The sequence below is a fragment of the Schistocerca americana genome, chromosome 1 (assembly GCF_021461395.2).
Source record: "Schistocerca americana isolate TAMUIC-IGC-003095 chromosome 1, iqSchAmer2.1, whole genome shotgun sequence".
In the NCBI taxonomy this organism is placed as follows: Eukaryota; Metazoa; Arthropoda; class Insecta; order Orthoptera; family Acrididae; genus Schistocerca; species Schistocerca americana.
In genome coordinates, this window is record NC_060119.1 from 517882363 (window position 1) to 517906774 (window position 24412).

Here is a 24412-nt window from a genome sequence, read left to right on the forward strand (position 1 = left end):
AAATGCGGTAAAGTCTTTATAAATGGGGGTGCTGTATCCACTCCACATGTGTGTCTCGAGAACGATCAGCGGTAAAGTAGGTTAGGTCACAGCAGGACATATCTTCTGCACCCCCCCCCCCCCCCCGTCCACCCCAGCCCCCGCGACATAGCCACGCACGACATAATTAACGTGGCTCGCTGCAGGAGTTCCCCAGAGCGTCCACGAAATGAGCTCCTCATTAGCGCTGGCTGATCCTTCACATATATCCAGAGGGCGGTCCTGCTAATAGGCTGCAGGCTCAGCCAGAAATAAACCCTGTACCGAGGCGGCGGTCAGCCACGACGCGTTGCCGCACGCTCACCGAGCTGTTTGATGACCAAGGAGTTTGCATTCAGAGACATTTATCGAACGTATGATCTGCGAACATTAATACCGCAGTATTTTCTTTATGGACAATTTTGACTCTACTCTCCCAACTTCCTACGAATTCAGAATGCTGTTCTCTAAGGGGAACAGTACGAAAATTCTTTGAACAAATTACAGAAACTTATCCTTACATCTCCTAAATAGGTCTCTTCCCGATGAAACCACAAACAAATTAAAAAGTTCTGCTGTTACGTAATTTCTGTCAACAGATCAAAGTCATCTACCATCTCGAACTTTGCTCATACAGACAGCGAAAGCAATAACAGAGGAGCACGAAGTATTGACTCGTCTTCCAACATTGTTCCATATTTTCTTTTTTTTTCTTTTTTGAAAATTTCGTATTACCGCCTTGAGCTGCTGGTAAAATAATTTATTTGTTGTTGTTGTGGTCTTCAGTCCAAAGACTGGTTTGATGCAGCTCTCCATGTTACTCTCTCCTTTGCAAGCCTCTTCATCTCCGAGTAACTACTGCAACTGACATCCTTCTGACCTCTTTGTCTCCCTCTACAATTGTTACCCTCCACGCTTCCCTCCAGTACTAAATTGGCGATCCCTCCATGCCTCTGAACCTGCCCTACCAACTGATCCCTTCTTCTAGTCAACTTGTGCCACAAATTCCCCTTCTCCCCAATTTTTTTCAATACCTCCTCATTTGTTACGTGATCTACCCATCTAATCTTCAGTATTCTTCTGTAGCACCACATTTCAAAAGCTTCTATTCTCTTCTTGTCTTAATTGTTTATCGTCCATGTTTCACATTCATACATGGCTACAAGCCATAATACAAATACTTTCAGAAATGACTTCCTGACACATAAATCTATACTCAATGTTAACGAAACACTCTTCTTCAGAAACGCTTTCCTTGCCATTGCCAGTCTACTTCGACCATCCTCAATTATTTTGCTGCCAAACAGCAAAACTTGTCTACTACTTTGTTAAGTGTCTCATTTCCCCATCTAATTCGGTCAGCATCACCTGATTTAATTCGACAACATTCCATTATCATCACATTGCTCTTGCTGATGTTCATCTTATACTCTCCTTTCAATACAATGTCCATTCTTCCAAATCCTTTGCTGTCTCTGACAGAATTACAATGTCACTGGCAAATCAAGTTTTACTTCTTCTCCCTGGATTTTAATTCCTACTCCATTTTTTTCCTTTCGTTTCCTTTACTGCTTGTTCACTGTTTCAGTCCCTTCTCAACCACACCTTCCCTTCCATGCCCCTTGGCTCTTATAACTGCCATCTGGTTTTTGTAGAAATTGTAAATAGCCTTTTGCTCCATGTATTTTACCCCTGACACCTTTAGAATTTGAAAGAGAGTACTCCAATCAACACTGTCAAAAGCTTTCTCTCTAAGTCTGCAAATGCTATTAACGTAGGTTTGTCTTCCCTTCACCAAGTTTCTAAGATAAGTCGTAAGGTCAGTACTGCCTCGTGTGTTCCAACATTACTACGGAATCCAAACTGATCTGCCCCGAGGTCAGCTTCTACCAGTTTTTCTATCCTTTTGTAAAGGATTCGTGTTAATTTTTTGCAGCCATGACTTATTAAACTGATAGTTTGATAATTTTCACACCTGTCAGCACTTGCTTTCTTTGGAATTGGAATTATTTTATTCTTCTTGAAGTGTGAGGGTATTTCACCTGTCTCACACGTCTTGCTCACCAAATGGAAGTTTTGTCAGGCCTGGCTCTCCCAAGGCTATCAGTAGTTCTAACAGAATGTTGTTTACTCCCGTGGCCTTGTTTCTACTTATGTCTTTAACTGCTCTGTTAAATTCTTCACGCAGTACCATATCTCTCAACTCATCTTCATCTATATCCTCTTCCATTTGCATATATTGCCCCAATATACAATGCCCTTGAACAGACCCTCTATATACTCCTTCCACATTTCAGTTTTCACTTCTCTGCTTAAGACTGATCTGCAATCTGAGCTCTTGATAGTCATACAGGTGGGTCTCTTTTCTCCAAAGGTCTCTTTAATTTTTCTGTAGGCGGCATCTATCTTACTGCTAGTGATGCTTCTACATCCTTACATTTGTCCTCTAGCCATTCCCACTTAGCCATTTTGCACTTCCCGTTGTCTCATTTTTGAAACGTTTGTGTTCCTTTTCGCATGCTTCATCTACTGCATTTTTATACTTTCCCCTTTCATCAATTAAATTCAATATCTGTTGTGTTGCCCAAGGATTTTTACTAGCCCTCGTCTTTTTACCTACTTGATCCTTGCTGCCTTCACTACTTCATTTCTCAAAGTTACCCATTCTTCTTCTACTGTATTCCTTTCCCCCGTTCTTGTCAATCGTTCCCTAATGCTCCCTCTGAAACTCTCTAGAACATCTAGTTCTTTCTCCATCTCCTTAAATCCTACTTCTCTGCAGTTTCTTCACTTTTAATCTACAGTTCACAACCAATAAATTGTGGTTGGAATCTATACAAGCAGTTTCAGTCATCTGACAATTATCAGGTTCATAAAAGTATTCACAGCACTATGTTAGGCAGACTGTAATGTAAAATCATTATCGTCAGGTAATAAAACCATGAACAATACACTTTCATTATATCATAAACATACAACATGAATTACATTATAAGTCTATAAAAACTACGTTATGGAGTGTAAGCATTCATGTTAAAACCATAATTGGCATTAACGCTGTGTAGACATTCATACCACAAAAAGGCGGCTCAACAGCTGAGCACTGCTTAGATTGACGACGTAATTTACATCACAATATGATAACAGTGCATTGTTCACAGTTGTATCATCAGACAATAACGGTTTTATATTTATCCTAAGATGATGCTGTGAATATTTTTATGAACCTCATGATGGTCAGATGACTGAAACTGGTTGTATAAATAAAGTATTTTATCAGCAGCTCAAAGAAACAAAATGACATTTTCCAAATTCTAAAATGGATCTATAGAGATAAAGAAGCGAGAACAGGTATGGCTTCATAATTAGTGCCGTTCCTTCTTTTGGGTAACTGAATATCGATTTCACATTCTATGTAGATTATGCGAAAGAACTAATTCCACTTCTAGCAGCAATACATGGTAGTTTGGTTAAACATTCCAGGCAATAAGAAAATGTGTATGTCATTTCAGTTCTCAAATATAGTTGTCGGTCAGATACATATAACGCCTGAATCACAAAGGCTGTTGTCGAATAAAGGAAACGTCTACAGTCTTAATCTTACAAAGAAGTAAAAGCAGCAATCAGCCAATATTAATAAAGCTGCTAATTAAGTTTAAGTAGCGTAGTTTGTATTTCAGACCAACAATTACACTGCCAGATGGCTTTTCATCACTTAATTGCCCTGTTGACTGCTTTTGAAGAAGTTCGTATTTTGTTGAATAATAAGCAAGAAGCATTGAGTGTTGCTTACAATTGGGTGAAATACAAACAACTTCAAAAGCAGTCAACAGAGCAAGACAGAGGATGCGCATCTTTCCTACCCGCCCGAACAGCCGAGCAAGTTAAAGTGCCGCTTCTGGGAGGGGAAGTATGCCCGATCCCGGATTCCAATCCGCCAGGCATATTAATGACAAGGGTTGGTGCGCTGACCAGCTTGGATGCAGTTTTTGGGCAGCTTTTTACACTCAGGGAAGTCCTCAGTTACTCATCCGATAGCAGCTCCGTGGACCTGACGCTGTCCAGGAAAGATTGGAACGACGAAAAATCCCCATCGCTGCCTGGGATTGAATCTGGGACCTCCAGGGCCAAAGTGTAGTGCCTTGTAGCCTCTTCAGTCTCTATGGACATCACTATGCACAAATTTTCAAGTCAACTGTTCTCTGCTTTTCTTAATAGTTCAAGTGTGGTAGTTCTGTGTTATTCTCTGTGCAGTGAGTTGCGAATAAATCTGTAATTATGTGTCAGGCCTGTATTGTAAACCACATCCAAACTGGTTATGGGTTCAGGTTGCACTATAGGAAACTTAAATTCATAAGTAGAAAAGTGCATAAATAAACAAATTTGTCAACACAACGGATATGGTGCATATGATTGCTGGATGCAGAGTTCCACTAGAAACACTGTTTTGCAATAATTATAACACATGGAGAATACAAGTCAACATACTATTCGTCACAAACAACACATGGGTATATGTATCTGGAGACATACTACAACCTGCTGTGCCTGGTGGAGGTGAAATGCTCGCCACTGGCAGCAGACAGAAAAGCAAAAGCAGGCTTGATTTTATCCACCAATCCCAATAACCCAAAGCAAGTAAAGAACTGCACTATAGCACATCAGATATGGCTCCAACTCTGATCAATTTACACATCCAACAAATCAGCTTGCAAAGTGACGCTGCTCAAATGATTTGCACTTCGGAAAATGCCACGAGGTGATCATGTGAAACATCACTTGACTAAATTCTTTGATACTACATACAAGAATTGGATGTCAACATAAACGGTGGTTTATTGTCAATAATGTTGCTCTATAGTCTTCCAAAAAATTAGAGCAATTGTAGATGAACTATCGAATCCCATGAGAATCTACCAAATGTTGAGACTTTAAAAGTAAAATCTTTGAAGAACACAACACATAGATTCAGAAAGACAGTAAAAATGTGAGTACCATGATGATTGTTAAATCAGGCAAATGTTTCGTGAACAAGTCAAAAAGTGTTGAGAGTTGGAACAAAATTCAAAACAAAAGCAAAAAAGGGATAGAACAGCATACAAGTCAGCTTTTGTAACAAGAAAGGGCACAATGAAGTTGTAGAGGTTGTCATCCTCGATAATGACATTTTTAAGCCCAAACAAATTTATCTGGGCTTATATAGAGATGAACCATCATCAACGTGAATAATGTGGCAGGAGATTTTAATGGTGATACAACCACTGAACCAAAGGCATTGTCAGACAATGAACCATTATATGGCTTTGAAGAAGATGGGCTTCCAATCACTAAAGGCAAAGAATTCAAGCCCAATGATGAATTATCACATGACGAAGACAATAATTCTCGATGAGCTCAACAGTCTGCACCAGGTGTAGATTCATCAGATGTTTCAGTTCATGATATTAACTTATTGAAAATGCAACAGAGGTCAACATCAAAGATGCATTGCATGGTCGAGATCATTGAGAATGGTTTGAGGCTATGTATGATGAAATGAGGTCACCGGTGAAAAATGATAGCTGGGCCAACAAATAAAAGGGAAATTGACCATATGACTGGCGGGAGGAATAAATACAGAAGTGATGGATCTATGCTGAGGTGAATAGCATGAATAGTTGCAGGAGGACTCAACCAATGGCCTGGAATTGACTTTGCGCAAAACTTCTATCCTTGCAAGAATCGAATTGTTTAGGCTACTTACAGCTCTGTCAGTCAAATTTGACTTGCATGTCACACAACTAGATATCACCACTGCTTTATTTAATGGTGAAACTGATACAGAAATATTCATGGAACAGCTGGACTTGCTGGTCAAATTCTTACAAAACTTGAAAGATGTTGAGAAACAGCTGGACTCATTGGTCAAGTTCTTACAAAAGGTGAAGGATGATGAGAAAACAAATCATATATTCAAGAAGGCAAATACTGAAATTCAGTGATAACGGTTGTAAACTTAGAAAAGCCGTTTATGGGCATCACCACACTGGTTGATGGTGGTATGCCAAGTTGATGCAACCCCATGGCCTGGATTACATTATAAAAGATTTTTGAAAAAGATATCTGTCAAACATTTTATCAAACTGCTTCACTGGAATTATTACACTACTGTAAAAATTTTTGTCATAGTTACTTGGGAATGGATGCAGAACAGTTACTTATCTATACAACTGCATTTAATGTAATGTTGGTAGTGAGTGCACTGCTTAAAAGAAAGAGAAATAGAAACAACTGTGGGTGAAACCCTGGGTATCAAGAAGAGAAGCTCAAAGTGTTCACCAGAATTTGTTTCCTGAGCTACAGTGTGAGGGCAAAAAGAACTGTGAGAATTATTTGAGAATGCGCAACATAAATTTCAATTTGTCCTTTTGAAGGTAGCCCCCATATCTGCAACCAACATACTCGTTTAAGAAGTGGCATTCCTTAATTTTATTCATCATAATCAGTGTTTTCGGAAGATCTGTAAATGTGTCACACAATTTAAGTAATGAAACGTGCTGCACTATTTACAAAGCTTTTCATGCTTAATGTGACATTTTTTGAGAATTTATTCTCATTACCAAAAGCAAACATTTGCATATACATAGGTTGGAACTTAAGAAGTGGCAACACCGCTGTGGAGCATTATGAGTGCGAAGGAGAGGCTTTCTTACGCTGTTTCGTATCACTAGATGAGACATGGGCCACATTGTACGAGCCAAAACTGAAATGGCAATCCAACAAATGGCATCATTATGGGTCGCCGCGAAAGTCGAAAGTGCGTCAGAGCCCCAATATGGTGAAAGTTACGGTGATTCTCGTGTACGACTGTGATGGTGTTATCCTAAAGCATTACATTCCTCCACGGCAGACAGTCAATGCACAGTATTACTGTTTGTTTTTGGAGCATCACCTGCGAGCAGCTTTGCGAAAGAAGCAGTAACACTTACTGTGCAGCCCACTCATCATTTTGCACAACAATGCATGGACGCATACAGCACAAGCTGTGGCTGCTCTTTTCGGTTCATGGGACTGGGAAGTACTGTACCATCCACCATACTCCCCGGACTTAACTCCTTGTGACTTTGATTTGATTCTGAAGATGAAGGAACTACTTCGTGGCATTCGCTTCAGAACTGTTCCACAGATTCGAAAGGCAGTAGACCACTCCATTCGCACCATCAACAAAACAGATTCTGCTAATGGGATACTACGCCTTCCACATCGCTGGCAACGAGTTCTACACAAAGCTGGTGACTACTTTGGAGGACAGTAACAGGTGCAAACATGTAACTCTTTTTTATCGGTTGTGAATAAATAGTTGCCACTATTTAAGTTCCAACCCTCGTAGATTTTATGTGATGTTTTTACATGTGTTGCTTTGCCTCTCATGGCCTGCAGTTGTCTACGGTTTACTACAATCAGAAAATTGGATAGATTTTTTTTGCCCAACTTTCCAAAGCACCAGTTACAATACATAAGTAAATATTTGCAGTTGATAATATTGAGAATAAATCCATGAAAGGCATTGTGCTAAAAATGAAAAAAATAACTGTTGCTGTGATTGTTATTTAAATCATGAATGCCATTTCTGCTAAAGACCACCTCATGGTCAGGTTAAGATTTTTAGCAAGAGATGAAAGCGATTCCAGCTTGGAAAATAGTACTTGAATCCCACAGTGAACCAGTCCACGTATTATTCCAAAAACATGTGAACCAAGGCATAAATCATTTAGTGAGGAATTTATGAAGATTAGGTTAGGTTATTTAGAGTACAAATAAATACATTTATTTCATTTATGTGAACTTTATTGGCAACACTTAGCATTCCACAACTCCATAAACTCTTTCATTAAATTAAATTCTTCCTTACATTATCTACAGTGCAATCACTTTGAATACAGCTGACTGCTGCAACTATTCCCTTATCTGATTCCAATGCTTACTGAGTTTTTTGTTGTCAGCATTCTTTTTTATATGAAGAATTTTGTATTTTCACACTTTGCAATAACTGTGGTGGTAGCCATGCACCAAATTTAGATTCATGTCATTGTATACATTTAAGTGCCGAAGAAACTGGTACAGGCATGTGTATTCAAATACAAGCTATGTAAACAGGCAGAAGACAGCACTGCGGTCGGCAACATCTATATAAGACAACAAGTGTCTGGTGCAATCATTAGATCAGTTACTGCAGCTACAACGGCCAATTATCAAGATTTAATCAAGTTTCAACATGTTATAGTCGGCACACGAGCGATGGGACACAGCATCTCCGAGGTAGCGATGAAGTGGGGATCTTCCTGTACGACCAATTCACAAGTGTACTGTGAATGTCAGGAATCTGGTAAAACATCAAATCACAGCAGGAAAAAGATCCTGCAAGAATGGGACCAACCAAGACTTAAGAGAATCATTCAATGTGACAGCAGTGGAACCCTTCTGCAAATTGCTACAGACTTCAATGCTGAGCCATCAACAAGTGGCAGCATGTGAACCATTCAGTGAGACATCATCAATATGGGTTTTCAGAGCCGAAGGCCCCCTCGTGTACCCTTGATGACTGGACAACACAAAGCTTTACACCTCGACTGGGGCCGTTAACACCAACATTAGACTGTTGATAACTGGAAACATGCTGCCTGGTTGGACGAGTCTCATTTCAAATTGTAGCGATCGGAACAATGTGTACAGGTATGGAGACAACCTCATGAATCCATGGATCCTGGATGTCAGCAGGGGGCTGTTCAAGCTGGTGGAGGCTCTGTAATGGTGAGGGGCATGTGCAGTTGTAGTGATATGGGCCCCTGATACATCTAGGTACAACTCTGACAGGTTCACGTACAGAAGCACCCTCTGATCACTTGCATCCATTCATGTCCATTGTGCATTCTGACGGATGTGGACTATTCCAGCAGGACAATGCTGCTCCCCCCATGTCCAGAATTGCTACAGAGTGGCTTCAGGAACACTCTTCTGAGTTTAAACACTTCTGCTGGCCACCAAACTCCCCAGACATTAACATTATTGAGCATATCTGGGCTGCCTTCAATGTGCTGTTCAGAGGAGATCTCCATCCCCTCGTATGTTTATGGATTTAGGGACACCCCTTCAGGTTTCATGGTGTCAATAACGTTTATGAATTCTACCAAGAAGCTGAGCAGTGTTTATGTTCACAGATTCAAGTGACAAATCTGTCATGGATTTTGTCTTTTTTGGAAACATTTCACCACCGCATACTGATCAACAGACAAAAGAATGCAGCTCGATTGGTGGTATGTGGGCTACCTACGGACGTAACACCAACCTGATAGCAAGGTCTGGTGAAACAGACCATCTTCCACGAGATTAACTTTCGAAGGTTCTTTTACTGTTTCTGGTACTGATCTAATGAACTCTATGATAGCAGGGCAAAATACATACGCTATGGTCTCATCAGTATCTAATTGTTTCCTCCCCTCCTTGAAATGGGTAGTTTCCTTAGACTGTCCTACACATTATGTGTTATGTGGCGAACAGATAAAACAATGAACTCTTAGCTGTATGAATAGAATAAATCTGGAATGACACCACATGAGATAAAGACCTGAAAGCATACTGAAACAAAAGCTATAATGGAACCCATTACAGTGCTACAGTACAAATCAGATTTAATAAGATACAGTGCAATTGCCAGCATTATAACACAATGGCTGTGTAATAATTTAATGAGGTTTTCTCAATGTACAATATACAGGTATATTACAAACAAAGTTCAGTTTAATTGACATGCAGTTAATTTGTTTATAGGATTGGTGCTTTTGTCCTGTACAATGTTCCATGTGGGTCCTCCGACAGTATGCATTAAATGGTGGAGTAACAAATTCACTGTCAACTACCTAGTCCATTGTTGATCTAGGCTGCCGAGGACCTACGTTAAGAAAAACAATAGTAACCACCAATGACAAAACAGGAAGGGAAGGATGTGTTATTCATTGTCAATTCTTATAATCAAATATTCTATTTTTCTGCTGTTAGCACTCCAATTCACATTTGGTTAGCACTGATGTATACAGACAATGAATAAATGAAAACCCTTATCCAGATTGATGAAGGCATTATGCGAAGAAGAATGACTTCTGGTGCACAAATAATGTGTCTTCTTTATGGTGAGTAGCAATCCATCCCTTTCATAATGTTGTCGATATTCCAATACAGACTTTTCATTGTTTGTACGTATGAATATATTTCACCCAGCCTAGTGAAAGGAATATGTCTTGGGAAAATTACACATTAATTTTGGGTGAAATATCTCTTCCTAAATATAATCAAAAAAGGTATCTTCATTAAACTGAAAGTGTCCCCCTATAATTGTTCCAAATTACAAACATATATGTGTGGTTTACACTACAGTGAGCATAAGGCATTCGCCTTTTGGATACACAATAAAAAAAACTGGAAACTGACAGTCTGTGCAACACACACAAAGAAAAGGGGGACCCTGCTACTACAGTTAACTTACTGCTTTGAAATCTAGAGTAGCATACACATTTTCCAGGGGCATAACTGACTATTCATTGCACTATTCACTTACATATCCAGTATGAAGTTTATATTTATTGGTACAGGTTGGTAAAACAGGTGTAAAGACTGTTTCTTTATTCACCACAAGAACAAAGTTTGACATAATAATATTACTACATGAACAGCAAATGGAAATAGTGCAATAAAACCTTTCCTTTGCTGCTTTCATCACCACTTCAAATTCTCTCTCACCTCTCAAAAACCACTGTCAGTAATCCACTTACTGGATAAAGAAATTAAACTTAATGGCCCATGAGTAAATCAGAAGCCGAGTATGTTTCATGTAGAGGAATTACTAGAATAAGAATAGCAGGATAATGTGGTGCAGAACAGAAAAATACTAAACTCATGACATGACAAAGAGCTCTCTACTCCTCACAGTACTCATCATGAAGCCATCTAGTTACATGCATGCGACTGTCATTGCAAGCCTAAAACTGGGTTAATGTGGACCCTGAGACTGCATAGCTAAATCAAAATACAAATGTCTTTACCAGAAATTGCTATCTACTATATTTACAAAAAATTCTACATGTCACATTCGAGAGCACAATACATTACTTGCTGGAAATTGGCAGCTTATTTACAAAATTACACTTAGAACACTGCTGCCTGTTCACTTTCAAGAAATTATCACCCACTTTTTTGTGTTTTTGTTTTTCATTCACTTTTTTCCTGATTATGGTTCTCATTTTCCAGAAAATCATACTATCAGTACAGGTAAACAAATTCTGCACAGTGTACTCTAATAACAGATCAATGGATTTCAGTGCCTCAATGTCAGTGGTAATAGCTCAATTGCCTTGTATTCACTCTCTTCATCTACAAGTCTTTGTTCACTATACCTGCACCACTTAGTTGTTCAGACCCCAATTTGCAGGGACTGATTTTTAACCAGGTATGGAGGTTTTAATCATCCACTTCTTCACAATAAGACTTTTTTCCCTACAGTACTGGTCAGACAATTAGCAGTATCATATTCCTCACTACTACAGTCTCCAAAACCTCATTCAGTCAAGGGTGTTGCAATTTTCCTCCACGAGCGAGCTATTATTTTTAACTTCATGTTATCCTAGGCCTTCTGCTGGAACCACAAGCGCACTCCTGCATGTAGTTTCATGTAAGTTGAAGTTTTCAGGCACTTGTATTATGATGGCCGGGCATAAGTGTCAGCTTTGGTTGTAAAAGCTAACAGTTGTTTTTTTTTTTTTTTTTTTATTTTATTTTTCTTTAAGTGTCTCGTAGTTTATATGCCGATCCCAGAATCCTAAAAAAGTTTTATTGCAGTTTTGCCTTTTTCCAACTTATCTATAACCTTTAATTTCTCTTTCAACCGTTAGAATATGTCTGTGTGTACTTGTTATGTTCCTAACACAAGTAAATTGCCTATAACTTCGACAACAGCAGCAGCAATATAGGTTAACAATCAAATCCATGGTGGTATTGAGATCTGAGAGCATGCTTTCATTTTATATCAACACCAAGCACGAGTTGTGGAGGGAACTGTTCCAGAAGAAAACCTAAATCATTTTCCTTTACCATTAGCTTTATGGGAGTACAAAATTATTGATATTTAGCTCCCAGACAAATATATGGGCAGGAAATTGGCTACAGATGTACTACAAGGGTAGAATCCCAACATTTACTTGTTATCTAACAATACAACATTACATTGCCTGACAAAATTATTTTACAATTATCACTTCACACTTTACACGAAACAACAATGTACTCATCACCATTAATCTTCTTTTCCCCCTTGAATTTACAGTTAGTGGTTTATCTGCCAATACTGTTCTATATGGATCCTTCTGACAACAGCCTGTTGTCTCAATTACCCCAAATGTCTTCCAAGCTATAATCTCTGTCTGAAAATGCTTAAAACCTCCCAAATGTGCATAACTGCTTTCGCTCTAGCTACAGTCACCAAGGTACTAGCTCCAAAAACAACAGAAAAATCAAAATGATATCCTCTGAATACATTCAGAGCTCCAACAATCTGTTGTTCATTTCCTGCACTAGCAACTTCAAGTGTAATTGCCTTCAACCTCCTGTACACAGAAAAATAAGATCAATGACGTCAATAAAATCACCTCGGCATAGCAGGAGATGCTAAGAATGCATTTGCAAACAGAGATATTACAGCATGGAAAGCATTTGGGATTCTGAGACACCTCCGAACAGACTGGAGTTAGTGGGAGCAGCATAGTAGCAAGCTCATTGCTCAGGAGTCACCACTGGGCGTCCTTAGTGCATACAGAAATGAAGTGCAAAACTTTGTTTTGTAATATAAAAATCTACATAAATCAAAGCACATTGTCCAAATTTGAGAGGATGGAATTTGCTCTGTCTGGCCATACTGTTTTAGGTTTTCCCTGGTTTTCCTAACTCATTTCGGTCAAAAGCCAGGAATATTTCTTTACCAAAACCACAGCCAACCATCTTTCCTATCCTCGTGAGAATACACTCATACATTCCATGTGTTTGCATATGTGAGCTACTTATTTTCATTCTATTGTGATGACAAATCCGGTATCATTGTAAGATGATCCTCAGATGAATGAATAATAAATAAATAAAATAAGTACAGATAAATGGGAAAAGTAGAAAAAAATATTTCAAGGATGTCCCACAGTAGTATTTGGGCCCCTATCGTCTTCAGCCCTTCTGGGAAGATGCGACAGAGGTAGAGGTGCAGCATGTCTCCAACAACAAAGACCACTCTGATGAAGCCTTCTGCACACCGTTTGCCTCGATACAACATGTTCAGTGGGTGCTGTGAGCTCACATGCCAGTTGCAGTGAGTACTAGGGCGGTAATGTCATGCCAGTCAGTTTTGGTCTCTATAAACTGTATCCAAAAACAACAGAACAATTCACATCAACCCAAGTCAGTTTGTGATTGTCCTGCTTCCTTTCTTTCTACGGTGCTCCAAAGCAGAGTGTCTGGTAGGCGTATTCTCTGTGCTATCCTGCACTGTCTGTGACTGTGTACACAGTGATTGTGGATGTGTGGCAATCCGGCAAACACTATCTAGTTTCATAGATGCCCTCACGTCATTGTTGGCATGTTTATCTGTTGACAGGAATGCTATCTTCCACGCAAACCACAATCGTATGGACATCTGGTTGACAGTCAGTATGACTACATCATAGATCACACACAGGACGAGGAAATAGTGGTTTGTTGCTTTAATTTTAGACACCAGTATATTTTCAAAGCCTAGTGAGTCAAAAGTAACTGCAACATGGTCCAATATAGCAACCACTATGAACTACCAAATATAAATTTCAACTACCAACATAAGCCACAAGATCATAAAAAACAACTCCCAGATTAATTTCGATATCCAAATTTCTAAGAAAATTATATGCAAGGAAACACACTACACTTCTCACAATAAATAAATGAGCATAAGGAGAGCAATGTGAGAAGTGTTCAATGACTTTGAAAGTAAAGTACTGTCAACTGATCCGACTACAAAACCCTAAGAGATTTTGGTTTTATATAAAATCAGGAAGCAGTTCAAAATCCTCTATGTAGTTACTCCGTTACCATACTGACATCAAAATCGAAGATTACTGAGAGACAGTTGAAATGCTGAATTTAGTCTTTCAAAATTGTTTCACTGCAGAAGATTGTGACACGCTCCCTCCTTTCAATCAGCATATGAATATTGCAATGGCATATAGTGTGATAACCAATCAGGGAATAGAAAAGCACCTACAATCACTTATTAGTGGAAAGGTATCCTGGCCCGATTAGATATCTCTAAGACTATACAAAGATTATGCAAAAGAACTTGCTCCCCTTCTAGCAGCACTTTATCGTACATCACTGGAGCAATGAATGGCACCTAGCAACTGTAAAAAAGCACAGGTCATTCCTGTTTTCAAAAAGGAAGGAAGGAAATGGGGGTTAGCGTCCTGTCATCATCGGGGTCATTGGCTTAGAGCACAAGTTCGGACTGCGTCAAGGATGGGGAAGGAAATTGACCAAGCCCTTCAAACGAACCAGCCCGGCATTTGCCTGGTGCGATTTGGGAGAAGTCACAGAAAACATAATCTGGATGGCTGGACGTAGGTTTGAACTGTCGTCCTCCTGAATGTGAGTCCAGCGTATCTTCAAGAAGCGTCGTAGGACAGATGCACATAATTATAGTCCTATACTGTTCACATCAGTCTGTTGTAGAATTGTGGAACATATTTTATGCTTAAGAATTACAATATTTTTAGAGAGTGAAAAAATCTCCTCTATAAAAATCAACACAGATTCCGCAAAGAGAGATCATGCAAAACTCAGTTTGCTCTGTTCCTCCATGAGATTCATGGCACAGTAGAAAATGGCACTCAGGCTGATTACACATTTCTTGACTCCAGGAAAGCATTTGACACTGGCCTGCACTGTTACTTGGCGAAAAAAATATGAGCTTACTGAGTATCGGGCCAGATTTGTCACTGGATTCAAGACTTGCTTGCAGATAGAACTCAATGAGTCACTCCTAAAGAAGGTAATTTCAGCAGCATCCCCAAGGAAGTACGATAGACTGTTACTGTTTACAATGTACATAAATAAACTAGCAGAAAGCATCAGAAACACTTTAACATGGTTTGCAGATGATGCAGTTGACTAGAGTTGGGTTGGGTTGTTTGAGGGAAGAGACCAAACAACAAGGTCATCGGTCTCATCAGATTAGGGAAGGACGAGGAAGGGATGGCAGGACACAGGATTGAACTGTTGTCATCCCGAATGCGAGTCCAGTGTGCTAACCACCGCGCCACCTCACTCGTTAGTTGTCTAGAAGAAATTGCAATGACAGAAGACAGTACCGATTAGCAGCATGACCTACAGAGGATTGATGAACAATGCAGGCTGAATGTAAATGAATGTAACATATTCTGCATACATGGAAAAAACGAAATCCACAACAGTGCAACTACACTAATGATGAAAGATTGCTGAAAACAGTATCTACCATATAACATCTATGAGTAAATATCCAATGTGACCTTAAGTGGCATGACCACATAAAACTAATATTAGGAAAAGCATATGCCAGACTGAGATTCACAGGAAGAAACTAAAGGGACTGTAGGTCTCCAACTAAAGAAGTGGCTTAGAAGGTGCTTGCTCAATCCTTTACTGATTACTGTTAATCAATTTAAGATCCTTGCCAGGTACGACTGATACGAGAGAGAGAGAGAGAGAGAGAGAGAGAGAGAGAGAGAGAAGGGTTTCTACAAACAGCAATATGTTTTGTCACAGGATTACTTAGCCAGTGCAAGAGCATACATTGGTGTTCAAAAAACTCCAGTGGCAGACATTATAAGACAGGCACTGTGCATCAGGGATAGGTTAGGTTTGCTCCTGAAGCTTCAAAAGAGCATTTGCAAAATGACCATGATAATAAAATTCGAGTTAATACAGACATTTACTGACAATCATTCTTTCCATGAGCCATTAGCGAGCGGAACAGGGAAGGGGGATCAGTTCGTGGTACCAGAAGTACCTTCCGCCACACATCGTGCTTGCTGAGTATGATGTAGATGTAATAATCAAGATAATATATAAAAATGTATTTACCGCAAAAGTTAGCTGACAAATCTACCTCCCCCCCCCCCGGACCAAAAAGCTAAATCAACCATTACTGAAAACCACTGGAAACACTCCCACATACTCTCATCCTTCGCTTGAGAAGCAAGGTCTTTGCTGAATTTCATAAATTCCATGCACTGCTGACACTTCAAATATTCTGCCAAGAGGTCATATAACTGTAGAAATGTAACTGCAGTCGCCATATCGTTGCCCATAGCAGCAATCAATAAATGGGTAGGAAATTTAATTGCAAGATCCATACACAGTACCAAATGAAATACACAAAAAAACTTTCAAACCATTAACAACATAATGAAATAACAATTTCAAAATCAAAACAAACACAAGAGAAAAAAAGCTAATGACATTAAAACAACTCACTGCTAAAGCAACAAAAACAAACTCCTAAAACATTGACTAATGTACAACACTAAGTCCAATGCCACACTACCATCACTCACAAACAATTTAGAAACATAAACATCATACACTAGAGTGTGACACCACTTACTCCAACACACCTCCTACAAAAACAATTAATCTCAAACATGTTTCACCTCAATGACATCACACAACACTTCACAGTTATGTCACAAGGTAAAGCACACAGGTGGAATTGGACCCTTCAGTTGATATGTTATCTTGTAAAAACTTCTGCACTTGCTTACATGATAAAATGAGCTACAAATATGAATCCTTAACATGTGGATCACACTACTACTCATCTTAATTTCCTCATTCAAAATGAGAAACAAACAAAGTGGCATACCCTCAACTGCCAAGTACCACACAAGAAGTGTGATTTATGGTTTTAAAACTATCTCACAAAACGGTGCACTCATTTCCACATATATTCTCTGTTTTCCATCAACTGAACTGAACCTACATATTAGGTGTGTTATGAATACATTACATATCTAATTTATCACACAGGCATACAACTGTTTGTGAATACACTTTCTGCTGCATATTGCTCTTCTCCAGCTACCATTTTTCCTCAGACTACAACTTTTCCTGTTGTCTTCTGATAACTACATTTCATTCTGTGCTGATAAAGACATGTTTCTCTCTTTGTCATTCTCCCTTTTTTTATCGTATGCCTTCTTCTTCTCTTCAGTTTTAATTAATCTACAGATGTTGTCCTTTCCCAATCTAACAAGCTGCTTACTACACATTATATAAATCTTTCCTGCCATTACTCCATATTACTCTCCATCTATAAATAAGCTCCATAAAGCACCAAACATTAGGTATTTTATACCAATATCAGCCATATTCTGCCCTGTTCAACTAACACGAGGGAGCAAGAAAAAAGGACTGGCTATATTCAACCATAATATCTATTATCCTATTTTCTTGGCCTCCATGTCAGATATGCAATTGGAGGCAGCAGCCTTCCTCACATACCTGTTCAGTAACTGACCCAACGGGGTTTGTCACTCTCATCTGGGCTATACCAATCTATTATTAATTTTTTTTTATGTCTGTTCTGACTGCTATGTGACAAACCTTGCAACTACTGCTGCAGTACATAGTTTGCACTATGGCATTGTGGTGTACTGGACTTTCCCAGAAATCTCAATCAAATGTCTATTGTTTATCCTTCCACGGAACACTATTACATATTGACAAAACTACAGAAAAACAGCAGATAAGAAAACCACTGCCAATCTCTACTTTATTATTGTTGTGAGTTAATTGTCTTACCACAACACATAAGGCTTCACCTTCAAGGTTGTTGTTGGTTGTTTTTGGGGAAGGAGACCAGACATCGAGGTCATCGGTCTCATCGGATTAGGGAAGGACAGAGAAGGAAGTCGGCCGTGCCCTTTGAAAGGAACCATCCCGGCATTTGCCTGGAGCGATTTAGGGAAATCACGGAAAACCTAAATCGGGACGGCCGGACGCGGGATTGAACCGTCGTCCTCCCGAATGCGAGTCCAGTGTGCTAACCACTGCACCATCTCGCTCGGTTCCACCTTCAAGGTTTCATTGACGGCATTCAGAGAGAAGAAGAAAAATATAACAACATTTGACAGGGAATAAAATGAAACTGGTGTAAGTGTACGTCACAATTCTTCTTTATGGTTCAAAGCCAATAACATGTGGCATAGCAAACGCAATGGATTTACTGCAAATACACTGCCTGCCAAAAAAAAAAAAATAAAGCACCCACAAAGGGAGGAGGAAATGAGATGAAACTTCCTCAGGCAAAGAGGATACATGATGTTATTTTGGTGATTACAAAATAGAGTCAAATTTAAAAAGAATTTGGCAATATTTTGCTACATCCCCTCTGACCTGGAAGCATACACTGATTCAGTTGGCAAGAGTGTCATAAGGCTGTAGTATCTTCCCCTGAGACAAACTGGCCCACAATTGTTGTAAGTGGTCCTTCGTATCCTGGATATTAGCACTGAGACCGAGTTGAAATCTAAGTTGGTCCCACACATTCTATTGGAGACAGATCTATGGGTCTTCCAGACCAAGCATTGTTGTGCTGGAAAATGGCACCACGGTACTGTTGCACGAGAAGTGACACATGAGAAAGCAAGGTGCCCATGATGTACCACTGTCCCATTAGAGTTGCCTCAATCACTACCAGCCATGACCTGAAGCCATAACCAGTGGCTCCCCACACTGTGACACCAAAAGCAACACTATTGTGCCCCGCCAAAAGATTTGAAGAATGGGGCCTCACCCCAGTTCACCATCAACTTGGCCGTGATACTCATCAAGGATAGTGTCGAACCATAGTTCATCACTAAAATGTGTCACCATTCATCAGCAGTTCATGCGTCACAGTCAAATTACCACTCCACATGTAGCTACTTGTGTTGTGGTGTTAATAGAAGCTTGAGCGTGGTACAGTAATTCCCTGGTTCAGTTCCTGTTAATCTCCAACCAATGATGTGGAATGACATAGAATGTTTCAGAGAGCCCATTACTTGTTCACAGAGGGCAGGCATAGAAATGAGGGGTTTATGATGTGCTTGGTGCACAATGAGGTGATCCTCCCCCCTTGCTGTGGTCGGACGTGGTCAACAGCAACCTTGATGAGGAGTACGCCCGCCCTCATATTCCCATACAGTCCAACAATGGGCCACAGTCACATCTGAATCCCCCACAAATCTAGAGACAGCACATTTGACCGGCCGGCCAAATGGAAACCCATAATGAGCCACCTTCCGAAGTCTTTCAAGTCCTTATAATGCTGTCTCAGATGAGTATGTGACACCTCTGTGCTCTTCCCAGTGATCACTCAATATCTGACCCTGTTCACATCCCCTTATATACCCCACCACACCTAGCAACAACAACAACAAACAGAAACATCACTAATGCACTCTTATAGTCATTCTACCTGTCACATATAATTGCAACTCTTTAATCATTTACATACACTGTATGGACATTTGCAAAGATACACTGGAATTCGACCATGTCTTCTAAGTGATCACTCTTCTGTCAGGCCGTGTAAATCTAATATTTACACCTACATTTTTTTGAGATTAAAAGACATTCAGAAAAAACAGTAATTAGCTGTGGTTACTTAAAAGGATGATGCATTATCTGTGATGGTTTGGTTACTACTGTCTATCCTACTGATCTTGGTGGCTTGGCAGCTTAAGTGTCATAACAGTAACGAAAAACTATAGGATTTAAATTTCAGCTGTTTATTCTCTTCTGATATACATGTAACTGTTACCAAGATGTTCTGTCACTCATTTAACTTAAACCACTATAATTCATAGCACGAAAGCAAGAGAATTAGGCCTATATACTTGTGACAGCCACTGTCTGCAAAATTTATATCTATATTACTGTCTCTCCTAATCTGCAGTTCAACTGCTAAAAATATACTGATACACTAAATAATGATAATAATAATAATAAACAGCTTTCTGGTCAAGTCTGTTAGAAATAGGGCCAAATTTTTGTTTAAGTTCATTCCCTGAATAGTTCTCACAAAATAAAGAGCTGTTCCAGCACTTGCAGCAGCCATAACTATTAAGACAGGAGTAAGGAAAATAAAAAAAAAAAGAATATGAATTACGACAAAAATTTACGTACTTCATCAGTTTTGCAATCAGTTAGGTTTTTTCCACACCTACATGAATTGAAATCGAAAGCATTATATAAAAGGTTGCATCTTGAACCTTGGCAGTGTTGGTCTTCTGAGCACTCATTTCAAAGTATACAAACATTATTATGAATTAACTGGATTTCACTCCATGTATTAGGGGAAATGTGCTGTCACATATCTGTATATTTTTAGTTTTCATTTGAATATCTGCAAAAACCTATGTATTGTTATATCACATTATGATTATGAATGTGTGATGGAATGACAATGGTGTCCATGATATGACTGAAAACAACAACATGATACACAGAATGAACTGTCTACATCTACACGGTTACTCTGCAATTCACACTTAAGTGCCTGGCACTTATATATGCTATATTTCAGTCAACTGGTTTGTACACTGATAGGGACTGGATGCAAACTCACATGCAGTGGGTAATGGTAACTGTTAGTTATGAATTAGTTAAGCAACTACATTTGTTATCCATTGATTTTACTTGTTATTACAAACTACACATGAAAAACAATTTATTATAAAAGTATACTGCTGTAATTCAAAAAGAAAAAAATTATTTTTAACCATACCCTTGATCTTCAAGAATTTCTTCCAGTTCCATGCATTTGATCTCGACTTTCCTCTTCCTTTCATGATCCAATATTTCTCTGTTTGGTTGCCTGTTACTTGTCGATTCTAATTTCTCCAGTTCTTCTTCAGTCTTGTACGTCACTTTATCCTTCGTTTTACGTACAAATGCCCAGTTTCTCTGAACATAGCCATTAGTTCCCGAGCCTCTGGCAGTCGGTAAACCAATTCCATTATACATGGTGTATTAGAGTATCTGCCAACAAAGAAACTTATTTATTGACCACCAAGAAAAAAAATACAGAATGTACTAAATGAAATTTTGTGGATTATAGATATGAGGATGGGGACATGCAATCATGCATGGCCCCTGAAAATGCAGCTATTCTGGTTATGTAGACTGAAAAGGGACATGATTAGCCAGTCACTGGAAAGAGAGAGAGAGAATACTGGAGGTGATAAATAATTCTCTTTGGCATTAGGTAACAGTGACATTTATTACAAAACATCAAAGAAGTTTTTGCAAGAGAGTTTACTGGAAAAAGCAGCTCTGATTGTGACCCCCCCATCAAACACGTTACCAATTATATTTGCCCATATGAAGTTCTATAAAAGGTCAACCGAATCAACTACAGAAAGGCTGAATTTCTGTATTACTCCCCTTAATTTTCCAGAGTTCAAATGGCCAAAAATTTGTAATTTGTTAAATTACTTCCTCACCTAAATTTCAGATTCGCATATGTGGGTTTCACTTAAATCATCCAGCTGAAACATTGAGATTGATCTTTTGCAGTACCAAAGACAAAATGTTTTCACAAAGCTTACCAAAACTAATAAAGGCTTCCATCTTCCATTAACTAAGCTCTAAGCGTACCCAACTGGACAGCAGCACAAATTAGCACTAGGTTTAGTGTTCCATCCTGCCTGGATGTGGCTTTTAGGTGGCTTCCTATATCCACCTAGGTCAGTGGTTCCCTAATTTTCTTAGACCATTACCCCTGAGTGCTATCAGACCTTAGCTAGTAGCTAAGGTATCCCTCAAGGATCGATTCTATGACCTATTTTGTTTTTGTTCTATGTTAATGATTTACCGAACAATATAAATGATCCATCGATTTTATTTGCAGATGACACATCTGTATTAATTGAAAACCAGGAGCCAGAAAACATCCCTCTCTACATAATAAACACAATGAACAAACTAGAAACATGGTTCCAACTGAATGGATTAAGATTGAACATCCCCAAAACTCACATGGTTCAATTCAGAACAAAACAGTCAAAGCCCCAAGAAATTAAAATAACTCATAAAAATCAGGATATAGAAGAAGAGGATTCTGTGAAGTTTTTAGGGTTAAACCTAGATAAAAATTTAAATTGGAATAAACATGTTGACTACCTGTTAAACAAATTAGTAGTTTTGCATTTGCTATGCAAATATTAGCTGATGCCATAGACATGAATACAAGGAAAACTGCATACCACAGCTACTTTCAATCAGTTGTAAGGTATGGTATTATTTTTTGGGGGAAATTCAAGCAATATATTGCGCATACTAAAGTTACAGAAAAGAATAATAAGGAACATGTGTACTGCCCATCCAAGGACATCATGTCGCCCACTATTTGAAAAACAACAGTTATTAACAGTTCCCTCCTTATACATCTATGATATTATCATCTTTCTACACAGCACTTTAGAGTTATCCGAGAAAAACTGTTTCAATCACACATATAACACAAGAAACAAAGACAATTTTATGCTTCCCGCTCATTGCTTAAACCTATATGTGCAGTCTCCTCAGAATATGGCAATGAAAATTCATAACAAGCTAAAAGGAAAGAATGTTCTGAGTATGAACCTAGAGACACTGAAAACAAAGCCATATAATATACTTGTCAAACACTGCTACTATACTGTTGAGGAGTTCATGAAGGATGAACTGAACAATTGAGCAGGATATATTTACATATAGTCTTGTGTGTAAATATAGCTGTCCTTCAGAAAAGGGAGGAAAGAAAAATAAAAGTTTATATTAATGTTAAAATTCTTTGTACACATTAGGCCCAAGTTGTGTTATCCATTTTTTGACGTGTCTCCTGTACACTAATCATATGATTAGAAACTGTATGTTACGAGACAAATAAAACACTATTCACAAACAAACCTAATAATAGCAGACAATGCGAAATAGCTTTTCAGAGACAGTAACATACACACTATTACGTGGGTAAGTTCACCAGTCTTGTTTCTTATATGCGGGCCTAAACTGAAGTATGTACAAATGTTGTATTATGCTATTATATTCATGATCTTTCTGCCTGTAGCAGGCAATCTCAATAAAAGATCCACTCAAAGCTGTTGTTTTTTCATATGTAGATGTGCATCAGGATCCTTTATGTGGTACAGAACGTTATTAGTCCACAATTCTATCATACAAACACAATGATTAGTGTTTTCATATTCCGGTGAATACAGAGCAACGCATTCTCGTCACAGAAAAGTGGGAGCTAGTAGCTAAAAAGTATTATTTAATTTAAAAATTTGGTGTAATTCTGCAGGGACGGCAGATATATAACACTGGACTTTTCTTCTGCACTCAGTTTTCATAGTAATCGACACACAACGAAGGTCTGTTAAAGGCGTCACAAACACGGTTGGTGTGGTAAGGTATCATTAATAGCTAGTACATTATTGAGTATTAATGGATATCTCGAAAAAATCGAAACATTTGTCTCGGAATCCAGCGTAAAAATGCTCTCAATGTAGATGAAATTACGCTTTCTTTAAATACTCCGTGAGTTTTGACGTACGTCACCCAGTGTAGCCGAAGCCGTTGTAACTACACATATAAAGACTGGAAGTACGTTATTTACCAGTCTTCAGTTCATATTTTCCTTCAGTTGTTTCCTCATTCTGCTTTGGCACGGTAATACACAATCACAGTACCTAACATCTGTAGAGATACATCCGTAGTACAATGCAGCTGACTTCTCAAACACACACATACACAGTTACTTATACCTAATATTTAAATTTGGAGTGCATTTCTGGAAGAAACAACATAGTAAGCCCTCACCTGTGTTTTTAGCAAGTTCGGATCTTTCAAAAATATTACGATTCCAAACATACACAACTTCTCACACACGGCGTAAACAACAACTACACCTTCCCACAACAACACAGAGCCATCTTAATACGTAAAACCAATATGTAGTTTACAACACTCTCGGTAACAGCGTTGCAATCGCAGTCACGGAAACACAGAGATACATGATTAAAACACGAACATACTAAATCAACTATTTCCGCGTGATCTACAGTAATGTCTACTGTTTCTCAAATATAATGCACATCGATCCGTCTGTAACTTATGGCTAGAAAATCTGAACCACTGTAAAGAATGAATGCAAAACAGTTACTCAGATAGTATTTTGAGGGTGGTATGAAATTTCTACACGTCTGTCTTCTGGTTATAACATTTATAATTACTGAAAATAGGTAAAAGTGACAAATTTAGATAATTTTAACGTAGTTTAAGCCCG

The 24412-nt window shown here is 38.7% G+C and overlaps 1 protein-coding gene across 1 annotated transcript in view; it reads right to left on the reverse strand.

Annotated features, from left to right (window-relative positions):
- Positions 1-24172, reverse strand: part of LOC124605277 (serine/arginine repetitive matrix protein 2) — a 268096-nt gene extending 243924 nt beyond the window's left edge. The window contains exons 1-2 of the mRNA XM_047136851.1: positions 23947-24172; positions 20870-21123 (exon numbers count right to left, since the gene is read on the reverse strand). Coding sequence (XP_046992807.1) covers positions 20870-21108 — 239 coding nt within the window. The 5' untranslated portion in view covers positions 21109-21123; positions 23947-24172. The remainder of the gene's footprint in view (positions 1-20869; positions 21124-23946) is intronic.
- Positions 24173-24412: the final 240 nt, after the last annotated feature.